The following is a 21,610-nucleotide window of genomic DNA, read 5'->3' on the forward strand; positions in this document are numbered from 1 at the left end:
ATAAAGGACGTTCAGTGACACGTTTCACCATCACTCACTATAAAGGATGTTCAGTGACAAGTTTCACCATCACATTCTATAAAGAGCGTTCAGTAACACGTTTCACCATCACTCACTATAAAGGACGTTCAGTGACACGTTTCACCATCACTCACTATAAAGGATGTTCAGTGAGAAGTTTCACCATCACTCACTATAAAGAGCGTTCAGTGACACGTTTCACCATCACTCGCAATAAAGGACGTTCAGTGACACGTTTCACCATCACTCACTATAAAGAGCGTTCAGTAACACGTTTCACCATCACATTCTATGAAGAGCGTTCAGTGACAAGTTTCACCATCACTCACTATAAAGAGCGTTCAGTGACACGTTTCACCATCACTCTCTATAAAAGGTTATTCAGTAACACCTTTCACCATCACTCTCTATAAAGAGCGTTCAGTAACACGTTTCACCATCACTCTCTATAAAGAGCGTTCAGTAACACGTTTCACCATCACTCACTATAAAGGACGTTCAGTGACACGTTTCACCATCACTCTCTATAAAGGATATTCGGTAACACCTTTCACCATCACTCACTATAAAGAGCGTTCAGTAACACGTTTCACCATCACTCTCTATAAAGGATATTCAGTAACACCTTTCACCATCACTCAATATAAAGAGCGTTCAGTAACACGTTTCACCATCACATTCTATAAAGAGCGTTCAGTGACAAGTTTCACCATCACATTCTATAAAGAGCGTTCAGTAACACGTTTCACCATCACTGACTATAAAGGACGTTCAGTGACACGTTTCACCATCACTCACTATAAAGGACGTTCAGTGACACGTTTAACCATCACTCACTATAAAGGACGTTCAGTGACACTTTTAACCATCACTCACTATAAAGGATGTTCAGTGACAAGTTTCACCATCACATTCTATAAAGAGCGTTCAGAAACACGTTTCACCATCACTCACTATAAAGGACGTTCAGTGACACGTTTCACCATCACTCACTATAAAGGATGTTCAGTGACAAGTTTCACCATGTTGTGTAGTAAAGTATAGTTTTGCCCTGAACTACACTCGTAACAAAAAGAAACGCACAGGGGATAATAGGAATGTTGATTTTGTTCATTCATAAAATATTCAATACAAATGCAATAGTTTTTATTGAACACTGTTAGGCACATGTTCGTTAACTGGTGTCACTTTTGTAGATTTATACAGAAAGTTTTATAAGACTGCACGAAGATGTCATGGAAAGGAAATTTAAAGCAGGATGCACGTGAAATTGATGCACAGTGACTATGGCTATAAAAGGTCAAACAGCAGTCAACATTCTATCCTATGTCGACTTATTGGAAGTGGGAAAATGCCGAGAAGGAATGCTGCCATTGGACGTCGTAAAGCTGCAGTTGTACGTCATTTCAGCATCCACCAGAGCATCTCGTTTATGGGATCGGTATACCCGGCTCAATTCAACTCAAGATCGTCCAAGAAGTGGTAGTCCCCGCCCTGCACAGGATCGCTACATCCGGGCCATTCATCTACGTCACCGAGATGGCAGGGCATGAGCCTGGTTTGAGGAGGGTAACGAATCAGGAATCGTCTGCGAGAGGTTGGAATTAGACCTAGAGGACCGGTATTCGTCTGTGTATTGAGGCGTTTACATCCACGACAACGTATGCGATGGAGCAACACGGTACAGGCAGTGTGATGATGGGGAGCCATATCCTGCAGCCGATGATCTGACTTGGTGGTGGTTCAGGGAAATCTGTCAGCAAACTGGTACATCGATCAAAATCTTCAACGTCACCATCTTCCGATAATCAACCGACAGAGGGAGTTGTTTCAACATCACAACGCCACACCACACACAGGCTTTAAACGGGGTATAACCAACGGGGTGACGACCTCAATTAAGGCAGTGATGTACACACAAAGGGTGACCACCTCAATTATAGCAGTGACGTTCACACAATAGGGTGACTACCTCAATTATAGCAGTGACGTACAAACAATAGGGTGACTACCTCAATTATAGCAGTGAAGTACACACAATAGGGTGACTACCTCAATTATAGCAGTGACGTACACACAATAGGGTGACCACCTCAATTATAGCTGTGACGTACACACAATAGGGTGACTACCTCAATTATAGCAGTGACGTACACACAATAGGGTGACTACCTCAATTATAGCAGTGACGTACACACAATAGGGTGACTACCTCAATTATAGTAGTGACGTACACACAATAGGGTGACCACCTCAATTATAGCAGTGACGTACACACAATAGGGTGACCACCTATATTATAGCAGTGACGTACACACAATAGGGTGACCACCTCAATTATAGCAGTGACGTACACACAATAGGGTGACTACCTCAATTATAGCAGTGACGTACACACAATAGGATGACTACCTATATTATAGCAGTGACGTACACACAATAGGGTGACCACCTCAATTATAGCAGTGACGTACACACAATAGGGTGACTACCTCAATTATAGCAGTGACGTACACACAATAGGATGACTACCTCAATTATAGCAGTGACGTACAAACAAAAGGGTGACGACCTCAATTATAGGAGTGACGTACACACAATAAGTTGACGACCTCAATTATAGCAGTGACGTACAAACAAAAGGATGACGACCTCAATTATAGCAGTGACGTACAAACAATGGGGTCACTACCTCAATTCAGGCAGTAGGCTACAAACAATAGGGTGACCACCTCAATTAAGGCAGTGGATGACATCGAATACTGTGCTTCCACAATACAAGATGTAGGGTTCAACAGATCGGGTGCAGTTGGATGTCATCAACAGTGTTTCAGTAGACTCTATATCAATATTATGGTCGTCAAAATGGCGGTTTACGTCCATATATGCTTGTTCGAACCACCACTAGGCACTGTTACTGACACGACACAGTCGGAACATGTGGGTTTAGTTCAGCTAGTTTTAGTTTAGCTCGGAGAAGGGGCGTTAGAGCTCTGCCTAAGAGGTGGCTGGGGATCCCAGGGGTTAGCATCAGAACCTTGACCCGAGCATGCCTACGTGATTACACTTCCCCGAGGCGTGATATAAGGACTAACGTGTCTTGTGAAGACGACATGGACGGCATAGTTCCCCGAGGCGTTGTATAAGGACTAACGTGTCTTGTGAAGACGACATGAACGGCATAGTTCCCCGAGGCGTGATATAAGGACTAACGTGTCTTGTGAAGACGACATGGACGGCATAGTTCCCCGAGGCGTGATATAAGGACTAACGTGACTTGTGAAGACGATATCGTGGGCATAGTTCCCTGTGGCGACATCAACGGCATAGTTCCCCGAGGCGTTGTATAAGGACTAACGTGACTTGTGAAGACGACATCAACGGCATAGTTCCCCGAGGCGACATCGACGGCATAGTTCCCCGAGGCGACATCGACGGCATAGTTCCCAGTGGCCTGATATAAGTACTAACGTAATTGTGAACTTAATGCTGACGAATTTAGGAAAATGATACTTTCATGCAGTTTCCCTGGAAATTCTCGACGATAAATTTACATATTTCGAGAAAGAAGTTTAAATATTGTGTATTTTACTCATATTGCAAGATGTTCCGTTAATGATGAATCAAGCCCCTTCATACCAACTGCAATCAATTATCCTTCAGCGATATCTCAGGAACAAAGTACCTTGTAACGGTTTAGACCACCATGTAGGCCTCAATTGTATACAACCATAAGAACATTCCTCAGTGCCAGAAAACAGAGCCGGCTATTGGTGGATGTGACCGTTATCTGCAGTCGAAGTGACCTACAACACAGGGACATTTCTCACAAAGGCCACATCAGTGACGGCAAGCACTGAAGATACGTGATCTACATTTCTCTCAAGGTCACACAGACCAAACACAGATCGCTGGTTTCATTTCATTGGGTTCCAAGTCACGGCTGTGCGTGAGCCTCCACGGTAAGTTCAATTTAAGTTGTAATTTAGGAAGTCACGGGGACGCCGTATTATGTGTAAAGCTAACTTTTACTAAGAGTAAATACACATCGGAAAGACATTGTTGCTGTTTTGGGTTGTGATTTAAGTATTTTCTTTGATCTATTACTTTGTTGTTTTGTTACAGTTTGCATAAACCGCCAGTTACAACCCACTTTATGTTCTCAACATCACATTCCTCTACCACATTCCAATCATAGATTAGGGGTCGTGTGGCTGGTGAATGTGTGGTCACATGCGGCATGAAATTAATCTTAAAAAAAACACAATTATGTCTTACTGTATGCGACCGTTTTGCATTGGGGATAGGAACTACATCACAATGATTGTACTTTTGACAACAATTACAAAACCATACATCACTTTTGATTCTGTTCATGTATTGTTCATGTAATAATATATCAACCAATCATAAAAGGTTCTTCAACAATAACAATGTTATTTTACCAAACATGTACAGGCAAGTGCCACGTACGGCACTGTAGCCCATATGCGTTTTTTCCATATAACAAAAAATACTTCTGAATTAATTCCAAACATCTATAGTGGAATTAATATGTTTTATCTTTCTGTGTTAACTAATATGACTACATAAAATAAAAATCTTAGTTGCCATACTATCGTCCATGTTTTAGTTATGGACTGAATCGTTTCCACAACTCAACCACAAAGTCATATGATTTGGATTTGAGGACTTGTCACTGATGCCCTAAGTAGACCTCAGTGCCGTAGCCTGCCCCCCAGAAGCATGGGGCCGGTTGACATGCTCATTCCAGTCGTACATTGAAAGTGGACACGTTTGTCAAGATATGTCAGTATGGTGTTGTGATATTCTTTCTTATTATTATCATTAATATTCAAAAGAAAGAAGCTTTTCAAAATAAGATATGCAATTACGAAAACAGAATCCTTAGCAGACAGGTGCTTGTGTTTTGTTTACATGAAGAGCGTCATGGGCCCCGGAAGAGCACGTTTGTGACCTGTGCGATATCCCAGAGATAACAGGCCTCCCCAGATCACCCTTATGTAGCTAATTGTTGTAGCTGTCTGTTTCTGGTAATAAACTGCTATTATTGAACACGAAAAGGAATAATCCCACGTCGTGTGTTTCCTCAAGGACTAATGTTCCGATTGAGAAGGTCTACACAAAAGAAGAAGTGTTATTAATCGTCATTAACAACATAACATATTCCTCAGTAAAGCTGAAGGGGTCCTTGTCGGCACAGGTACTACATGTAGCTACTATACCCCAGGTATGTTTCTGCAGACAGAAATATACCCTAAGCCAAAATCAGAATACAGAAACGTACCCGATTTCTAAACGAGTCCGTATAGTTCTCAACCCGAAACCGAAACCGGTTCATGTTGTGCCAGGTCGCCTGATTACGAGTGCATGCTGGGGAATACTGTGCAGAGCGGAATATGCAGAAGCTTGGATGTCTTCGGAAATCCAAACGTTGGTAGTTTTTAAAACAATATCGCAGAAAAAGAAGAGGACACAGTCATCGGAATCCCCCGCAATGGGGAATTGGAAATTCAAATATTTGTTTTGTTAATAACGGAAAAGAGAGATTAATACTTGTCCGTAATAATTAAATCTTTGTTAAAATTGGACTCATTGTGTCATAATAAATAGCGGACGAAGTAAGTCAAAGCAGGAGTATCCATGCCAGTGGACGAGCATTCTCTGTGGGGCCTCTCCCTGGAGTCTCCCTGGAGAGAAGCAATCTCCCGATAACAACATACAAATAGCATGGGTATCATGCCCTCCCAGTACTAGTGTGTGTGGTGTGTGGGTTGAGGGGGAGACAGAGCATTTTCGGGCCGCGGGACAAAGTGTGACAAAGTGCGTCAGCGATTAAGGAACCGGTTCAGCGCTCTGCGCAATGCGGAATGGACTCGTCCTTGGGTATGTTTCTGTTATTCTGGTTTTGGCTAAGGTACATTTCTGTATACAGTGAGAGAGTGAGTATGGTTTTACGCCGCTTTTAGCAATATTCCAGCAACATCACGGCGGGGGACACAAGAAATGGGCTTCACACATTGTACCCATTCTGTATACAGAAAAGTACCTGGGGTACATAATTTGCAAATTTTTAATGTATGGTGAACAATAACATCATTTTGGATTCTTGATTGTTGTTTGGATGTTCATGTAAAAGGCCATATACCGACGTATATGGTCTCAGCTCATGATCACTGAAAATATTTGGAATCGGGGTTTTTTCATATATTAAATGAACCCAGTCTGCCGTGGCGGTGTAAGCATTTGCCACAAGTGAAACACCCAAGCTAACAAAGTTGAAGCATAATGATAAGTAGTATGTCGGCGAACTTGCAGCAAGGCTGTGGTATGTTTTAACCGTTTCATGGAATTCAGTGCACGGCCGTAGCCTGGCCGATCAAATCTATTTGCGTCTGTACCGCTTGTGATCCGAAAGGACAAGCGGTCTTACTTCTATTGAGTACTATGAATGAAATGTTATTTTAAATCTTAGAAGAATATCAATCATCATCATATGAACACATGCTTGCCGTAAGAGGCGACTCATGGGAACGGGTGGCCAGGTTCGCTGACTTGATTGATGCATGTCATCGTATCTCAAATGGCGCGTGGATCGATGCGTATGATGTATGAATTGGACCTGACTCGATTAATTACAGGCCGCCGTCATATAGCTGGAATATGGCCGAGTGCGGCGTTAAATGGCAGACTAATTAAACAACACATAAACACATGTCAACGGAAAATGTAGACACTAAATCATCATTTCATAGTTCAATATTTGACAAACTGTACTAAAAACAGTCAACAGAGAAATAACAGTTATCATATGCCAATGGAACCCTTAATGTTGTCAATATGTCCATTATTGTAACCACATGCTTCTTATTGCCAAGTGTGGACAATGTGATTATATAGTATCTGAGTATGTGTATCTGCTTTGTTTATTGGCAGTTTTTATGGGGGGTTTTCACATATTTATTTTTCTTCAAGAAAGTGCTGCCATGTCATACGATTTACTTTTGTAAAATACAGCTTGCAGCAAATGTATTGTTTTGGGGTTTGTTTTTTTGTTTAACGCCGCACTCAGCAATATTCCAGCTATATGACAGCGGTCTGTAAATAATCGAGTCTGGACCAGACAATCTAGTGATTAATATCATGAGCATCGATCCACGCAATTGGGATCGATGACATGCATCAACCAAGTGAGCTAGCCTGACCACCCGATCCTGTTAGTCGCCTTTTACGGCAAGCATGGGTTGCTGGAGACCTATTCTACCCCGGAATCTTCACGGGTTGCAACTTTATTGAGAAACTTGTGATAAATTATATGTCCTGATAATGATAATATCATTATTTAACTGGTTTGCGCTACTTTTGATACTTGGAATTAACTATTTCCCAATGACATGTATCAGTAATGTAAATATGCATACATTCCAAAAAATAATTGCCGCAGACGATACGGAACAAATAAAGTATTTATTTTGCCACTACAATACTTGACATTGTTATTTGTATCTGGGCCCATGGCCTTCAGACTGATTGATTACATTCCGTTCCTCGGTAACATCATTGTTGTGCATTTCTGAGGCATCACATGTGGCGGGGCTCTGCATCAACGTTTTCCTGTGTGTACAATGTTGACATATACCAACCATAGATGAATAATTCGTGGCATTGCAAGAACATGTCTCACAATAAGGGATATACATACACTGTTATAGACACGGAGGAATACATGGCGGATAAGACACCTCTTACTTTGATCTGAAGCCGCGCGCTTCAGTGCAATGATTCAAATGTATAAATATAATGTACCTTCATTATATCGCGACGACAAGAACGCATAAATTATTATATCCATTTTGAACGCGTAATTACACAGGTAATTGAGATTATGTACGTTTTTCAAGTAGCTGATAAGGTGGCAGCAATTTAATCAGAATCACCATATTGCTTGGTATTGCGGCAACTTGCTTTTTAGAAGAGAAGCTGAGAAGCAGCAACTGCAACCTCGTCGTCAGGGAGGATGACAAGTATGTCTGGAGACAACCTTCTTTCAGCGCGGGGCTACAAGGCAATGCAGGTCCACAGCCCCCTGGTCCAGTACAGTCAGCTTGTCAGCAACGATGCCTACGACAAGGACACAAACTCTGAGGTAACGTTAAACGAAATCTTTCGTTATTACCAGGTCGCGTATATAGATACTTTCCCCCGCTATAGTTATAATATTACGTAATATATACCAGCGTCGCATATATGGGGTAACATTCAGTTATAATCCCACCATGGTCGCATGAAAAAGGTACAATTCCGTTATATCCCTACTATATATGGTATATATGGTAACACTACGTTATATCATCAGTGAAGTCTCATATACAATGTAACAATCGGTTATATCGCAACTGGTGTCACATACATAGTTTAACATTCTGTTATAACGCCACTCGAGTCACATATATAGTGTAACATGCCGCTATAACGCCACTCGAGTCACATATATAGTATAACATGCTGCTATAACGCCACTTGAGTCACAAATATAGTGTAACATGCCGCTATAACGCAACTCGAGTCACATATATAGTGTAACATGCCGCTATAACGCCACTCGAGTCACATATATAGTGTAACATGCCGCTATAACGCCACTCGAATCACATATATAGTGTAACATGCCGCTATAACGCCGCTCGAGTCACATATATAGTGTAACATGCCGCTATAACGCCGCTCGAGTCACACATATAGTGTAACATGCCGCTATAACGCCACTCGAGTCACATATATAGTGTAACATGCCGCTATAACGCCACTCGAGTCACAAATATAGTGTAACATGCCGCTATAACGCCGCTCGAGTCACATATATAGTGTAACATGCCGCTATAACGCCACTCGAGTCACATATATAGTGTAACATGCCGCTATAACGCCACTCGAGTCACATATATAGTGTAACATGCCGCTATAACGCCACTCGAGTCACACATATAGTGTAACATGCCGCTATTACGCCACTCAAGTAACATATATAATGTAACCTGCCGCTATAACGCCTCTCGAGTCGCATATATACAGTAACATTCCGTTATGTAACGTTCCGTGTGTCACATATGTAGCCGGTAGTATCCACGCACAATAATGAGGTCGACAGCATTTGGGATGAGACTTTTATTCAAGCAGGGATTATTATAGTTATTTCCGTACTTGTCTCAGATCTGCCAACAAAACCCTGGGTGACCATCATGGTCAAGAAACTAGCACTTTTTTACCAGTGCAGAAGCCTGATCGAATGCAACAAACAAAATGCAACAAATCCCATCCACGCGGCTCGTTTTCTCTCCCAAGTTGAACGACGAGCCACCCGTACAGTTCTTAACTACAAGATGCATTCCTTGCTTCTCCCATCTGTAACTTTAGGTTCCACACTTACCAAATCTGTAGCTACGACGACCTCAATGGTGTCATGGCCGTCATTGTCAAGTTTGTCACCATCTTCTTCCCCTGAACTTCACCTACGACTGGTTGGCTAGAACTAAGTAATGAGGAAATTTTCATTTCGTCATCATCACGGGAATGGTCAATTCCAGTACTTGAGGTATCACACGTGGTGGCCACTGGACCAATTTCAATGATTAAAACCTTTCACCATGAAGCTATCATAATCCAAGCCCGGAGGACCATCATCAATGGTGTGTGCATTAAACTGTAAACAGGGTCTTGTCCACCACTGCCTGTAGTCGCTCCAATGGAAAGTAACAAATTGTGACGTAACACTTCCTTTCTGGCCTGTACAATCTTCTCTCAATACAGTTTGCTGTTCTATTACAATATAGACTTCGTTTTCCCTTCATTCATGATGTGTGTTCATCGATGCTATCAGCAAACACTATGAGATCATCTAAATACATCGTACACATTTTTAAATGGACATCACTAGAAATCTGTTACATTTGCCTTTGGTAAGTAGCTATAGCATTAACTAAACCAAACGGTAGACTGTTAAATTCATAGAACCCTGAAGGTCCTGCTGTGAATGCTGTGCCAGGTTTTATGTCTCTCCTTAATTTCAGTTTGATGTTATCCAGACTGAATGTCAAGGACTCCGTTGACCTGAGACAATGAAAGCACACGGGAGCGCAAATAAATCCGACGATTCAAAGAGGGATAATCCACACAAATTCTGAGGGAAGGGCCCCTTTTGCGAACTAAAACCATGTTCGAAGCCCAAGGACTAAACGGTGACCTGATCACACTACAAGCTAGCAGCTGATTTTAATGTTCTTTAACCTCATCGTAAAGTCCTGGTGGAACACCCCTATGACACTGCCTTAACGGAACGTCATCAAACAAGTTTATCTTGCGAGGAACTGTTGACGCATGTCAAATATCAGTATCACCAGAGGAAAAGACATTAGCAAATACTCTACAATGAACTTTTCAATTCCTAAGTTGCAGCTGAGCTGTTAATTGACTTCCATTGTCTGTAAGGTCTACTTCATTTGTTTCGCCTATAAACCCTGGGGGTAAACGTGAAGCGATGGGCCTACTATCCTGAGAACTAAGTGTTCGTCCCTCAACATTGGTCTTGATCAGTTATCTTCCCCTCTGTGCACATGGTCAAGACGAACCCTACATCCTCGAGCACGATGACCAAAGTGACGACATCCCCGTCACTGAGGACCACGTGGATCAAAAGGATTTGTTGCCATAGATGTATTCTCACCCTTTGTCGTAGACCTAGCACGTTTCAACTCTTTCTCGGGTTCGTTTTCCGTGAAAACCCCCTTAGAAACAGTTGAAACATTTGGCAACCTGTCCTTAGTATGATGATCATGCTGAAAATCAGAGCTGATCAAACTCAGATTGTATCAAACTTGTGTTCGGGGCAATCCTTGATTCACCGGCGAAGACCTCCCCAAACGTTCTTTCTAAGCATCTCAGTAGAACTGAACAACATGCAACAACATGCTCTTGCTGAGTAAACTTGTGTGGCATTTGTTCTAATCTACTCACCGTAACAGTAACATCTTCACTTTCCTCCTGTTTCGCACTATATAAAATAGCAAGAACATCTTCACCTTCCTCCTCTGCACAGACGACACTCATACATTACTGAATTAATTTAGTAATCGAAGCAGCAGGACCCAAACCCATAGCAACCATAGCTACATGACCCCGCAACGACCTCCGGACTGTGTGACCCAAACATGTTCAGGATGTTTATTCTCCCTAAGAAGACAGGTTAATCAGCTTCTCCTTTAGCTGCAGGGTCACCAGAAAACAGTGAGGAGGTTGACAAATATGAACAGTAGACTGTTTAGGATCCTTGCCAGGAACATGACCTGACCCTGATGCGCCTAGTTCAGACTCGATTAGACCGTCACCAACGACATACTCAGCCAACCATTGGCGTACATCACCTGGACTAGCACCCTCGGGCTTAACACCCCACTCCTTGAGGCTTAGAAGTAATGCTTTCTCTTCCTCCACACAGAGAGAGAGGCATGTCTACAATAACCCAGAACCAACAGAAGTCACGGGACTACTACAATGCCTTACTCTCAGGATGTTACACTGGTTAAAACAAAAAAGACATAAGTAAACAACGCTTATAACGAATACGCTTATAACGAGCTTCCGGACATAACAAACTGTTTCTTGGTTCCGTCCATTTTGTGTTTAGATGTTGTAAACGAACTATGCTTTAAACGAACTTCGGTTATAACGAATTAAAATTAGTGGTCCCTTTGAGTTCGTTGTAACAGTAGTTCGTTATAACCATAGTTTACTGTACATGTACATACTTCTAAAGTTTAACAACTCCAGCCACTTGCCTTCAGTTTAACAACTAAGTAATTAAGTGTGGCAATCAAAAGCTAATTTACACTCGAGTATTTATGAAATGCTATACATTTACTTTATGTAGTAGTATGATGAAATTAATGTATACTTAATGAAATAATAATTAACCTGGTAGCTGTTCGGTTTCTGAATACACAACTGAAAACAACTTAAATATCTGGTAAAACTAAATTAGCACATAATATCTATCAAAACAATTACATTTGTTTCAGAATCTAACAATATTTAAGCATTTACACTTGAGTATTTATGAAATGCTATACATTTACTTTATGTAGTAGTATGATGAAATTAATGTATACTTAATGAAATAATAATTAACCTGGTAGCTGTTCGGTTTCTGAATACACAACTGAAAACAACTTAAATATCTGGTAAAACTAAATTAGCACATAATATCTATCAAAACAATTACATTTGTTTCAGAATCTAACAATATTTAAGCATCCAAAGACTGTAGAATATTTACAGTTATAGTGTTCCGAGGTACAGATCACGTGTAAAGGCTCAAAGCATTAACTATAAATGTCTGCAGGGAATTTGTTTGACAGGCATTACTTAGAAGTTGACGGCTGACATGGCAAACACAATTTTATGGATAAAACTTCGTTAATACTATAGTGAGTGAGTATGGTTTTACGCCGCTTTTAGCAATATTCCAGCAATATCACGGCGGGGGACACCAGAAATGGGCTTCACACATTGTACCCATGTCGGGAATCGAACCCGGGTCTTCGGCGTGACGAGCCAACGCGTTAACCACTAGGCTACCCGACCGCCCCCGTTAATACTATAAAAAGCGACGGTTCAGTATAGATCCTTAATTAGACACAATTTTATGGATAACAACTTCTTTAATACTGTAAAAAGCGACGTTTCGGTATAGACAATGGTATAAGGATCTATACCGAAACGTCGCTTTTTACAGTATTAAAGAGGTCGTTATCCATAAAAGTATGTCTACCTTGTCTGTAGGGAAGAGGCACATGTCACGTTCATAAAGTCACATAAGCCATGGTGGTCTTCACTGTAAACGGCGTCCATTAAAGCAGCACTGCTGGACATGGACTTGGTCATGGTATTTTGAATGCTGTGGTCTTGGTCATGATATAGTGAATGCTGTGGTCTTGGTCGTGATATTGTGAATGCTGTGCTCTTGGTCGTCATCGTGTGAATGCTGTGGTCTTGGTCATGATATAGTGAATGCTGTGGCCTTGGTCGTGATAATGTGAATGCTGTGGTCTTGGTCATGATATAGTGAATGCTGTGGTCTTGGTCGTGATATTGTGAATGCTGTGCTCTTGGTCGTCATCGTGTGAATGCTGTGGTCTTGGTCATGATATAGTGAATGCTGTGGCCTTGGTCGTGATAATGTGAATGCTGTGGTCTTGGTCATGATAAAGTGAATGCTGTGGTCTTGGGTATGGTATTTTGATTCCTGTGGTCTTGGTCGTGATATTGTGAATGCTTTGGTCTTGGTCATGATATAGCGAATGCAGTGATCTTGGTCGTGAACTTGTGAATGCTTTGGTCTTGGTCATGATATAGCGAATGCAGTGATCTTGGTCGTGATATTGTGAATGCTTTGGTCTTGGTCATGATATAGCGAATGCAGTGATCTTGGTCGTGAAATTGTGAATGCTTTGGTCTTGGTCATGATATAGCGAATGCAGTGATCTTGGTCGTGATATTGTGAATGCTTTGGTCTTGGTCATGATATAGCGAATGCTGGGGTCTTGGTCGTGATATTGTGAATGCTTTGGTCTTGGTTGTGATGTTGTGAAGCCAAACTGTGATTCAAGCAGCCAACAACACCGTTGTAATCAAAGAACCATAAAAAAACTAATTAAAAAAAACAATGCACGCATCATGAGCATGCATATATAACACTACCACATGGTGATATGAAACAAATTCACGCCACATTCTTCCCATTCATATTATGTATATATAAACAGAACATAAGTGTTCTGGGAGTCAGCATTAATGTTTATACAATACTGACATGAAATAGGTTAGCCTTACGTTATCGATGTGATGAGTGGGCAATGCGAACACATCCATGAACTATGACATCCATTGTTGCCATCGCGATACGACCTGAACAAGTAAAACTTTCCTCATAAATGAAACCTATAAACATGAATGGACCAACCAACAAGTCAAGCAGTACTTGATATATACAAGCTAGATACAATTACACTGTAAACTGTTCAACAATGTTATAACATAATATGTAATATTTTTTCTGCCTACCTAATATGACACCGTATACGGGAACCAAAGACACCATAACTAATCATATTATTGGTTATTGTGTCTTTAGTTGCCGTAAACGGTGTCATATAAGCTATAGGTAAGCAGAAAATGTTGGGCGAGGCGAGAGCCGGACCAAAGATTTTTTTAACTAACCTAATATGACACCGTATACGGCACCTAAAGACACCATAACCAATGTATTATGCCAATAGGTTTACAATATCTGGTATCCTTATCGCACATGTTATGTCAGAGAACTTGACACTTACAACCGGTATAGATGACCGGACCAGTACATGTGTTTCCGATACAACGGTTCAACGTAAACACAAACGTCAACAGTGGAATATATGACACTAAATGTGAACATTTAAACAAATATTATATCTACAATGGATAGAATTATCATAAAAATGTGTGCATATTATCAGAAATATGCGGGCCACTCTAATTTGATAGCAGCCCGCTTTTCCCTAACGACGGGCTGTTATCTATTCCATTGCTTGTTTGCGTCATTCTTTAGTATGTCCTATGACGTTGCTATTTGTTTAATCAGTGACCTTGTTACTTTGTCAGTTTACTTTGTCTCACAAGTTTTATTAGTCAAATCTTGAACGTGGTTTCTTTTAAAATTAATGTCTTTTCACATCAAAATTGATTATATTAAAATTCAAACCAGTGCTCAATAAAATTTTCTGTACCTGAACTTTCATGTGAAATATGTGAGGTGGGTGTTACTGATGGTATACGGTCTTATGTTAGATCAATAACAACCATCTTGGATTATTACTGACGGTATACGGGTTCATGTGGGGTTAGTCACCCTGCCCTCTGATTGGTCTCCCACTTTGAGGCATAATAATCTATTATATTCCCGATTAGGTCGACTACATTTTGTATATGGGTAATAGTCTATTATATTCCTAACTAGGTCTCCTATATAGGGAGGCATTCTATTATATCCTAAATATTGTTGCGTAAATAAACATTTATTCCGATGTATTCCCACTGGGGCCGCGGACGAAAGGAAGCGAATGGGGAGAAACATTCAGTTCTACACCTGGGTCGCCTCCAACGGTCGACATCACAAATCAAGGGGTCGTTTATTGTTAATACAAACACACCGATTACCCACTTGATAGAATCTACACATATCTGCACGAAGTACGTTAACCATCCATACTGTTTTAATTACTTACATACTACTGCATGTCAATCAAACACTATCCTCTTGTCTCTCATGCAGGCTTTCCAGATATGTAATGCAAGTCTATAATGGTGTGGCAAGTCTAGGGTTTAAAGTGCCCGGGAGGACATTCTCACGATGCGCTCTTATTATGAAACAATTTGACAAATAAATATGTTCACATTTCAGATACTGAATGTTAGTTTAGTCTACGAATGTATATCATCAACGTATGTACAGACAGTGTAAAATGATTAAAATACAAAACTAAAGCGATCAACTATCATGCTAATCCACATTATAACGCTCACTATTAAACTCATACGATTCATTTACGGACTTTAACACAGGGTTTCATTGACATTGGCACTGCCGAGAACAAGCTACTGGAAGACGTGGTCCTCCCTAAGGTACGTTTTATTGAGTGTGCAGCGTGAATGTGAGTGTATGTTGTTTTATAGTGTGTTTATATGTTTCACCCTGGCTGTGCAGTACTTGATGTTACCCTGGCTATGCAGTGTTTGATGTTACCCTGACCATGCAGCGAGGTATGTTACCCTAGCTACGCATTACCTGAAGTTACAATGGCTATGCAATACTTTGTTTCCCTGGCTATGCAGTACTTCATGTTACCCTGGCTATGCAGTACTATGTGTAACCCTGGCGACGCAGTACTTGATGTTACCCTGGCTATGCAGTGTTTGATGTTACCCTGACTATGCAGTGAGGTATGTTACCCTAGCTACGCATTACCTGAAGTTACAATGGCTATGTAATACTTTCTGTTTCCCTGGCTATGCAGTACTACATGTTACCCTGGTTATGCAGCACTATGTCTAACCCTGGCGACGCAGTACTTGATGTTACCCGGGCCATGCAGTGTTTGTTGTTACCCTGACTATGCAGTGAGGCTTCTTACCCTAGCTACGCATTACCTGAAGTTACAATGGCTATGCAATACTTTCTGTTACCCTGGCTATGCAATACTACATGTTACCCTGGCTATGTAGTACTACATGTTACCCTGGCTATGAGGTACTGTGTGTAAACCTGACTATGCAGTACTACATGCTACCCTGGCTATGTATTACTTGATGTTACCCTGGCTATGCAGTACTTGATGTTACCCTGGCTATGTAGTACTAGGTTCTACCCTGGCTATGCAGTACTTGATGTTACCCTGGCTATATGTAGTACTATATGTTACCTGGCTATGCAGTACTAGATGTTACCCTGGATATGCAGTACTGTGTGTTACCCTGACTATGCAGTACTACATGTTACCCTGGCTATGTATTACTTGATGTTACCCTGGCTATGCAGTACTTGATGTTACCCTGGCTATGTAGTACTAGATGTTACCCTGGCTATGCAGTACTACACCTTACCCTGACTATGCAGTACTACATGTTACCCTGGCTATGTATTACTTGATGTTACCCTGGCTATGCAGTACTTGATGTTACCCTGGCTATGTAGTGCTAGATGTTACCCTGGCTATGCAGTACTACACCTTACCCTGGCTATGTAGTACTAAATGTTACCCTGGCTATGCAGTACCAGATGTAACCCATGCTATGCAGCACTAGATGTTACCCTGGCTATGTAGTACTAGATGTTACCTGGCTATTTAGTACTAGGTGTTACCCTGGCTATGTAGCTCTAGATGTTACCCTGGCTATGCAGTGCTGTGTGTTACCCTGGCTATGCAGTACTAGATGTTACCCTGGATACGTATAACTATATGTTACCCTGGCTATGTAGTACTAGATCTTACCCTGGCTATGCAGTACTTGGTGTTACCCTGACTATGTAGTACTACATGGTACCCTGGCTACGCAGTAATACATGGTACCCTGGCTATGCAGTACTGTATGTTACCCTGGCTATGTAGTGCTTGATGTTACCCTGGCTATGTAGTCCTGCATGTTTCCCTGGCTATGCATTTCTACATGTTCCCTTGGCTATGCAGTACAACATGTTACCCTGACTATGCAGTGAGGTATGTTACCCTGGCTAAGCAATACTTCCTGTTACCCTGGCTATGCAATACTTTCTGTAACCGTGGCTATGCAGTTCTACATGTTACCCTGGCTATGCAGTACTAGATGTTACCCTGGATATGCAGTACTGTGTGTTACCCTGTCTATGCAGTACTACATGTTACCCTGGCTATGTATTACTTGATGTTACCCTGGCTATGCAGCACTAGATGTTACCCTGGCTATGTAGTACTAGATGTTACCTGGCTATTTAGTACTAGGTGTTACCCTGGCTATGTAGCTCTAGATGTTACCCTGGCTATGCAGTGCTGTGTGTTACCCTGGCTATGCAGTACTAGATGTTACCCTGGATACGTATAACTATATGTTACCCTGGCTATGTAGTGCTAGATCTTACCCTGACTATGCAGTACTTGGTGTTACCCTGACTATGTAGTACTACATGGTACCCTGGCTACGCAGTAATACATGGTACCCTGGCTATGCAGTACTGTATGTTACCCTGGCTATGTAGTGCTTGATGTTACCCTGGCTATGTAGTCCTGCATGTTTCCCTGGCTATGCATTTCTACATGTTCCCTTGGCTATGCAGTACAACATGTTACCCTGACTATGCAGTGAGGTATGTTACCCTGGCTAAGCAATACTTCCTGTTACCCTGGCTATGCAATACTTTCTGTAACCGTGGCTATGCAGTTCTACATGTTACCCTGGCTATGCAGTACTAGATGTTACCCTGGATATGCAGTACTGTGTGTTACCCTGTCTATGCAGTACTACATGTTACCCTGGCTATGTATTACTTGATGTTACCCTGGCTTTGCAGTACTTGATGTTACCCTGGCTATGTAGTACTAGATTTTACCCTGGCTATGCAGTACTTGATGTTACCCTGGCTATGTAGTGCCAGATGCTACCCTGGCTATGTAGTACTAGATGTTACCCTGGCTATGTAGTACTAGATGTGACCCTGGCTATGCAGTACTGCGTGTTTCCTGGGATATGGCGTACTACATGTTACCCTGGATATGCAATATTACATGTTACCCTGGCTATGCAGTACTACATGTTACCCTGGCTATGCAGTACTGTGTGTTACCCTGACTATGCAGTACTACATGTTACCCTGGCTATGTATTACTTGATGTTACCCTGACTATGCAGTACTACATGTTACCCTGGCTATGTAGTACTAGATTTTACCCTGGCTATGCAGTACTTGATGTTACCCTGGCTATATGTAGTACTAGATGTTAACTGGCTATGCAGCACTAGATGTTACCCTGGCTTAGTAGTGCTAGATCTTACCCTGGCTATGCAGTACTTGGTGGTACCCTGGCTATGTAGTGCTTGATGTTACCCTGGCTATGTAGTACTGCATGTTTCCCTGGCTATGCATTTCTACATGTTCCCTTGGCTATGCAGTACAACATGTTACCCTGACTATGCAGTACTACATGTTACCCTGGCTATGTATTACTTGATGTTACCCTGACTATGCAGTACTTGATGTTACCCTGGCTATGTAGTACTAGATTTTACCCTGGCTATGCAGTACTTGATGTTACCCTGGCTATATGTAGTACTAGATGTTAACTGGCTATGCAGCACTAGATGTTACCCTGGCTATGTAGTACTAGATGTTACCCTGGCTATTCAGTACTAGGTGTTACCCTGGCTATGTAGCTCTAGATGTTACCCTGGCTACGTATAACTATATGTTACCCTGGCTTAGTAGTGCTAGATCTTACCCTGGCTATGCAGTACTTGGTGTTACCCTGGCTATGCAGTGCTTGATGTTACCCTGGCTATGTAGTACTGCATGTTTCCCTGGCTATGCATTTCTACATGTTCCCTTGGCTATGCAGTACAACATGTTACCCTGACTATGCAGTGAGGTATGTTACCCTGGCTAAGCAATACTTCCTGTTACCCTGGCTATGCAATACTTTCTGTAACTGTGGCTATGCAGTTCTACATGTTACCCTGGCTATGCAGTACTAGATGTTACCCTGGATATGCAGTACTGTGTGTTACCCTGACTATGCAGTACTACATGTTACCGTGGCTATGTATTACTTGATGTTACCCTGGCTTTGCAGTACTTGATGTTACCCTGGCTATGTAGTACTTGATTTTACCCTGGCTATGCAGTACTTGATGTTACCCTGGCCATGTAGTGCCAGATGTTACCCTGGCTATGTAGTACTAGATGTTACCCTGGCTATGCAGTACTACATGGTACCCTGGCTACGCAGTAATACATGGTACCCTTGCTATGCAGTACTGTATGTTACCCTGGCTATGTTTTCTAGATGTTACCCTGGCTATGTAGTACTGCATGTTTCCCTGGCTATGCATTTCTACATGTTCCCTTGGCTATGCAGTGAGGTATGTTACCCTGGCTATGCAATACTTTCTGTCACCCTGGCTATGCAATACTTTCTGTAACCCCTGGCTATGCAGTTCTACATGTTACCCTGGCTATGCAGTACTACATGTTACCCTGGCTATGCAGTACTGTGTGTTACCCTGACTATGCAGTACTACATGTTACCCTGGCTATGTATTACTTGATGTTACCCTGGCTATGTAGTACTAGATGTTACCTGGCTATGCAATACTAGATGTTACCTTGGCTATGTAGTGCTACATGTTACCCTGGCTATGTTGTACTACATGTTACCCTGGCTACGCAGTACTTGAAGTTACCCTGGCTATGTAGTGCTAGATGTTACCCTGGCTTCGCGCACTGTGTGTTACCCTGGCTATGCAGTACTTGAAGTTACCCTGGCTATGTATTGCTAGATGTTACCCTGGCTTCGCGCACTGTGTGTTACCCTGGCTACGCAGTACTTGAAGTTACCCTGGCTATGTAGTGCTAGATGTTACCCTGGCTTCGCGCACTGTGTGTTACCCTGGCTACGCAGTACTTGAAGTTACCCTGGCTATGTATTGCTAGATGTTACCCTGGCTTCGCGCACTGTGTGTTACCCTGGCTACGCAGTACTTGAAGTTACCCTGGCTATGCAGCACTAGATGTTACCCTGGCTGTTCAGTACTACATGTTCCCTTGGCTATGCAGTACTACATGCTCCCCTGGCTATGCAGTACTTGATGTTACCCTGGCTATGTAGTGCTAGATATATGTTACCATGACCATGCAGTGAGGTATGTCACCCTTGCTACGCATTACTTGAAGTTACAATGGCTATGCAATACTTTCTGTTACCCTTGTTATGCAGTACCACATGTTACCCTGGCTATGCAGTACTACACCTTACCCTGGCTATGCAGTACTAAATGTTACCTGGCTATGCAGTACTAAATGTTACCTGGCTATGCAGTACTAAATGTTACCCTGGCTATGCAGTACTAAATGTTACCTGGCTATGTAGTACTACATTTTACCCTGGCTATTCAGTGCTTGATGTTACCTGGCTATGTAGTACTAAATGTTACCTGGCTATGCAGTACTAAATGTTACCTGGCTATGCAGTGCTAGATGTTACCCTGGCTATGCAGTACTAGATGTTACCCTGGCTATGCAGCACTAGATGTTACCCTGGCTATGCAGTACTAGATGTTACCCTGGCTATGTAGTACTAGATGTGACCCTGGCTATGCAGTACTACACCTCACCCTGTTTATGAAGTACTAGATGTGGCCCTTGCTATGCAGTACTAAATGTTACCTGCCTATGTAGGACTAAATGTTACCTGGCTATGCAGTACTAGATGTTAGCCTGGCTATGCAGTACTAGATGTTACCCTGGCTATGTAGTACTAGATGTGACCCTGGCTATGTAGTACTGCATGTTTCCCGGGCTATGCAGTACTACATGTTACCCTGGATATGCAATATTACATGTTATCCTGGCTATGCAGTACTACATGTTCCCTTGGCTATGCGGTACATGTTACCCTGGCTATGCAGCACTGTGTGTTACCATGGCTATGCATTTCTACATGTTAACCTGGCTATGCGGTACATGTTACCCTGGCTATGCAGTACTGTGTGTTGCCATGGCTATGCAGTGCTACATGGTACCCTGGCTATGCAGTAATATACTGAACCGCAAAAGAAACGTCACCAAAGTAACATTGCATGAAAAGTTCAAATATCTGGGTAATTTTTGTCAAAGTTTCTAAGATTTAACATTATCTTGTCTGGAAAAATGAAATTTGATGACAAAAAAACACAAGCAGATGACAATAAAACCGATCGCCCAAACGCATCACGGCAACGGCCATGGTAACCC

The 21,610-nt window shown here is 42.0% G+C and overlaps 1 protein-coding gene across 3 annotated transcripts in view; it reads left to right on the plus strand.

The window, feature by feature from the left end:
• Positions 1–3,107: 3,107 nt before the first annotated feature.
• LOC124137361 (1-aminocyclopropane-1-carboxylate synthase-like protein 1) overlaps positions 3,108–21,610 on the plus strand; it is a 35,733-nt gene continuing 17,230 nt past the window's right edge. Inside the window, exons 1-3 of one of the 3 annotated variants that reach the window (XM_046503633.2) lie at positions 3,108–3,983; positions 8,018–8,188; positions 15,697–15,756. In XM_046503633.2, coding sequence (XP_046359589.2) covers positions 8,060–8,188; positions 15,697–15,756 — 189 coding nt within the window. In that variant the 5' untranslated portion in view covers positions 3,108–3,983; positions 8,018–8,059. Of the gene's footprint in view, positions 3,984–5,709; positions 5,929–8,014; positions 8,189–15,696; positions 15,757–21,610 lie in introns of those variants that run through there. The other 2 variants (XM_046503631.2, XM_046503632.2) reach the window with 2 other exon arrangements.

This window comes from Haliotis rufescens, unplaced genomic scaffold (assembly GCF_023055435.1).
Source record: "Haliotis rufescens isolate VD_foot unplaced genomic scaffold, xgHalRufe1.0.p SCAF_26, whole genome shotgun sequence".
Taxonomy (NCBI): Eukaryota; Metazoa; Mollusca; class Gastropoda; order Lepetellida; family Haliotidae; genus Haliotis; species Haliotis rufescens.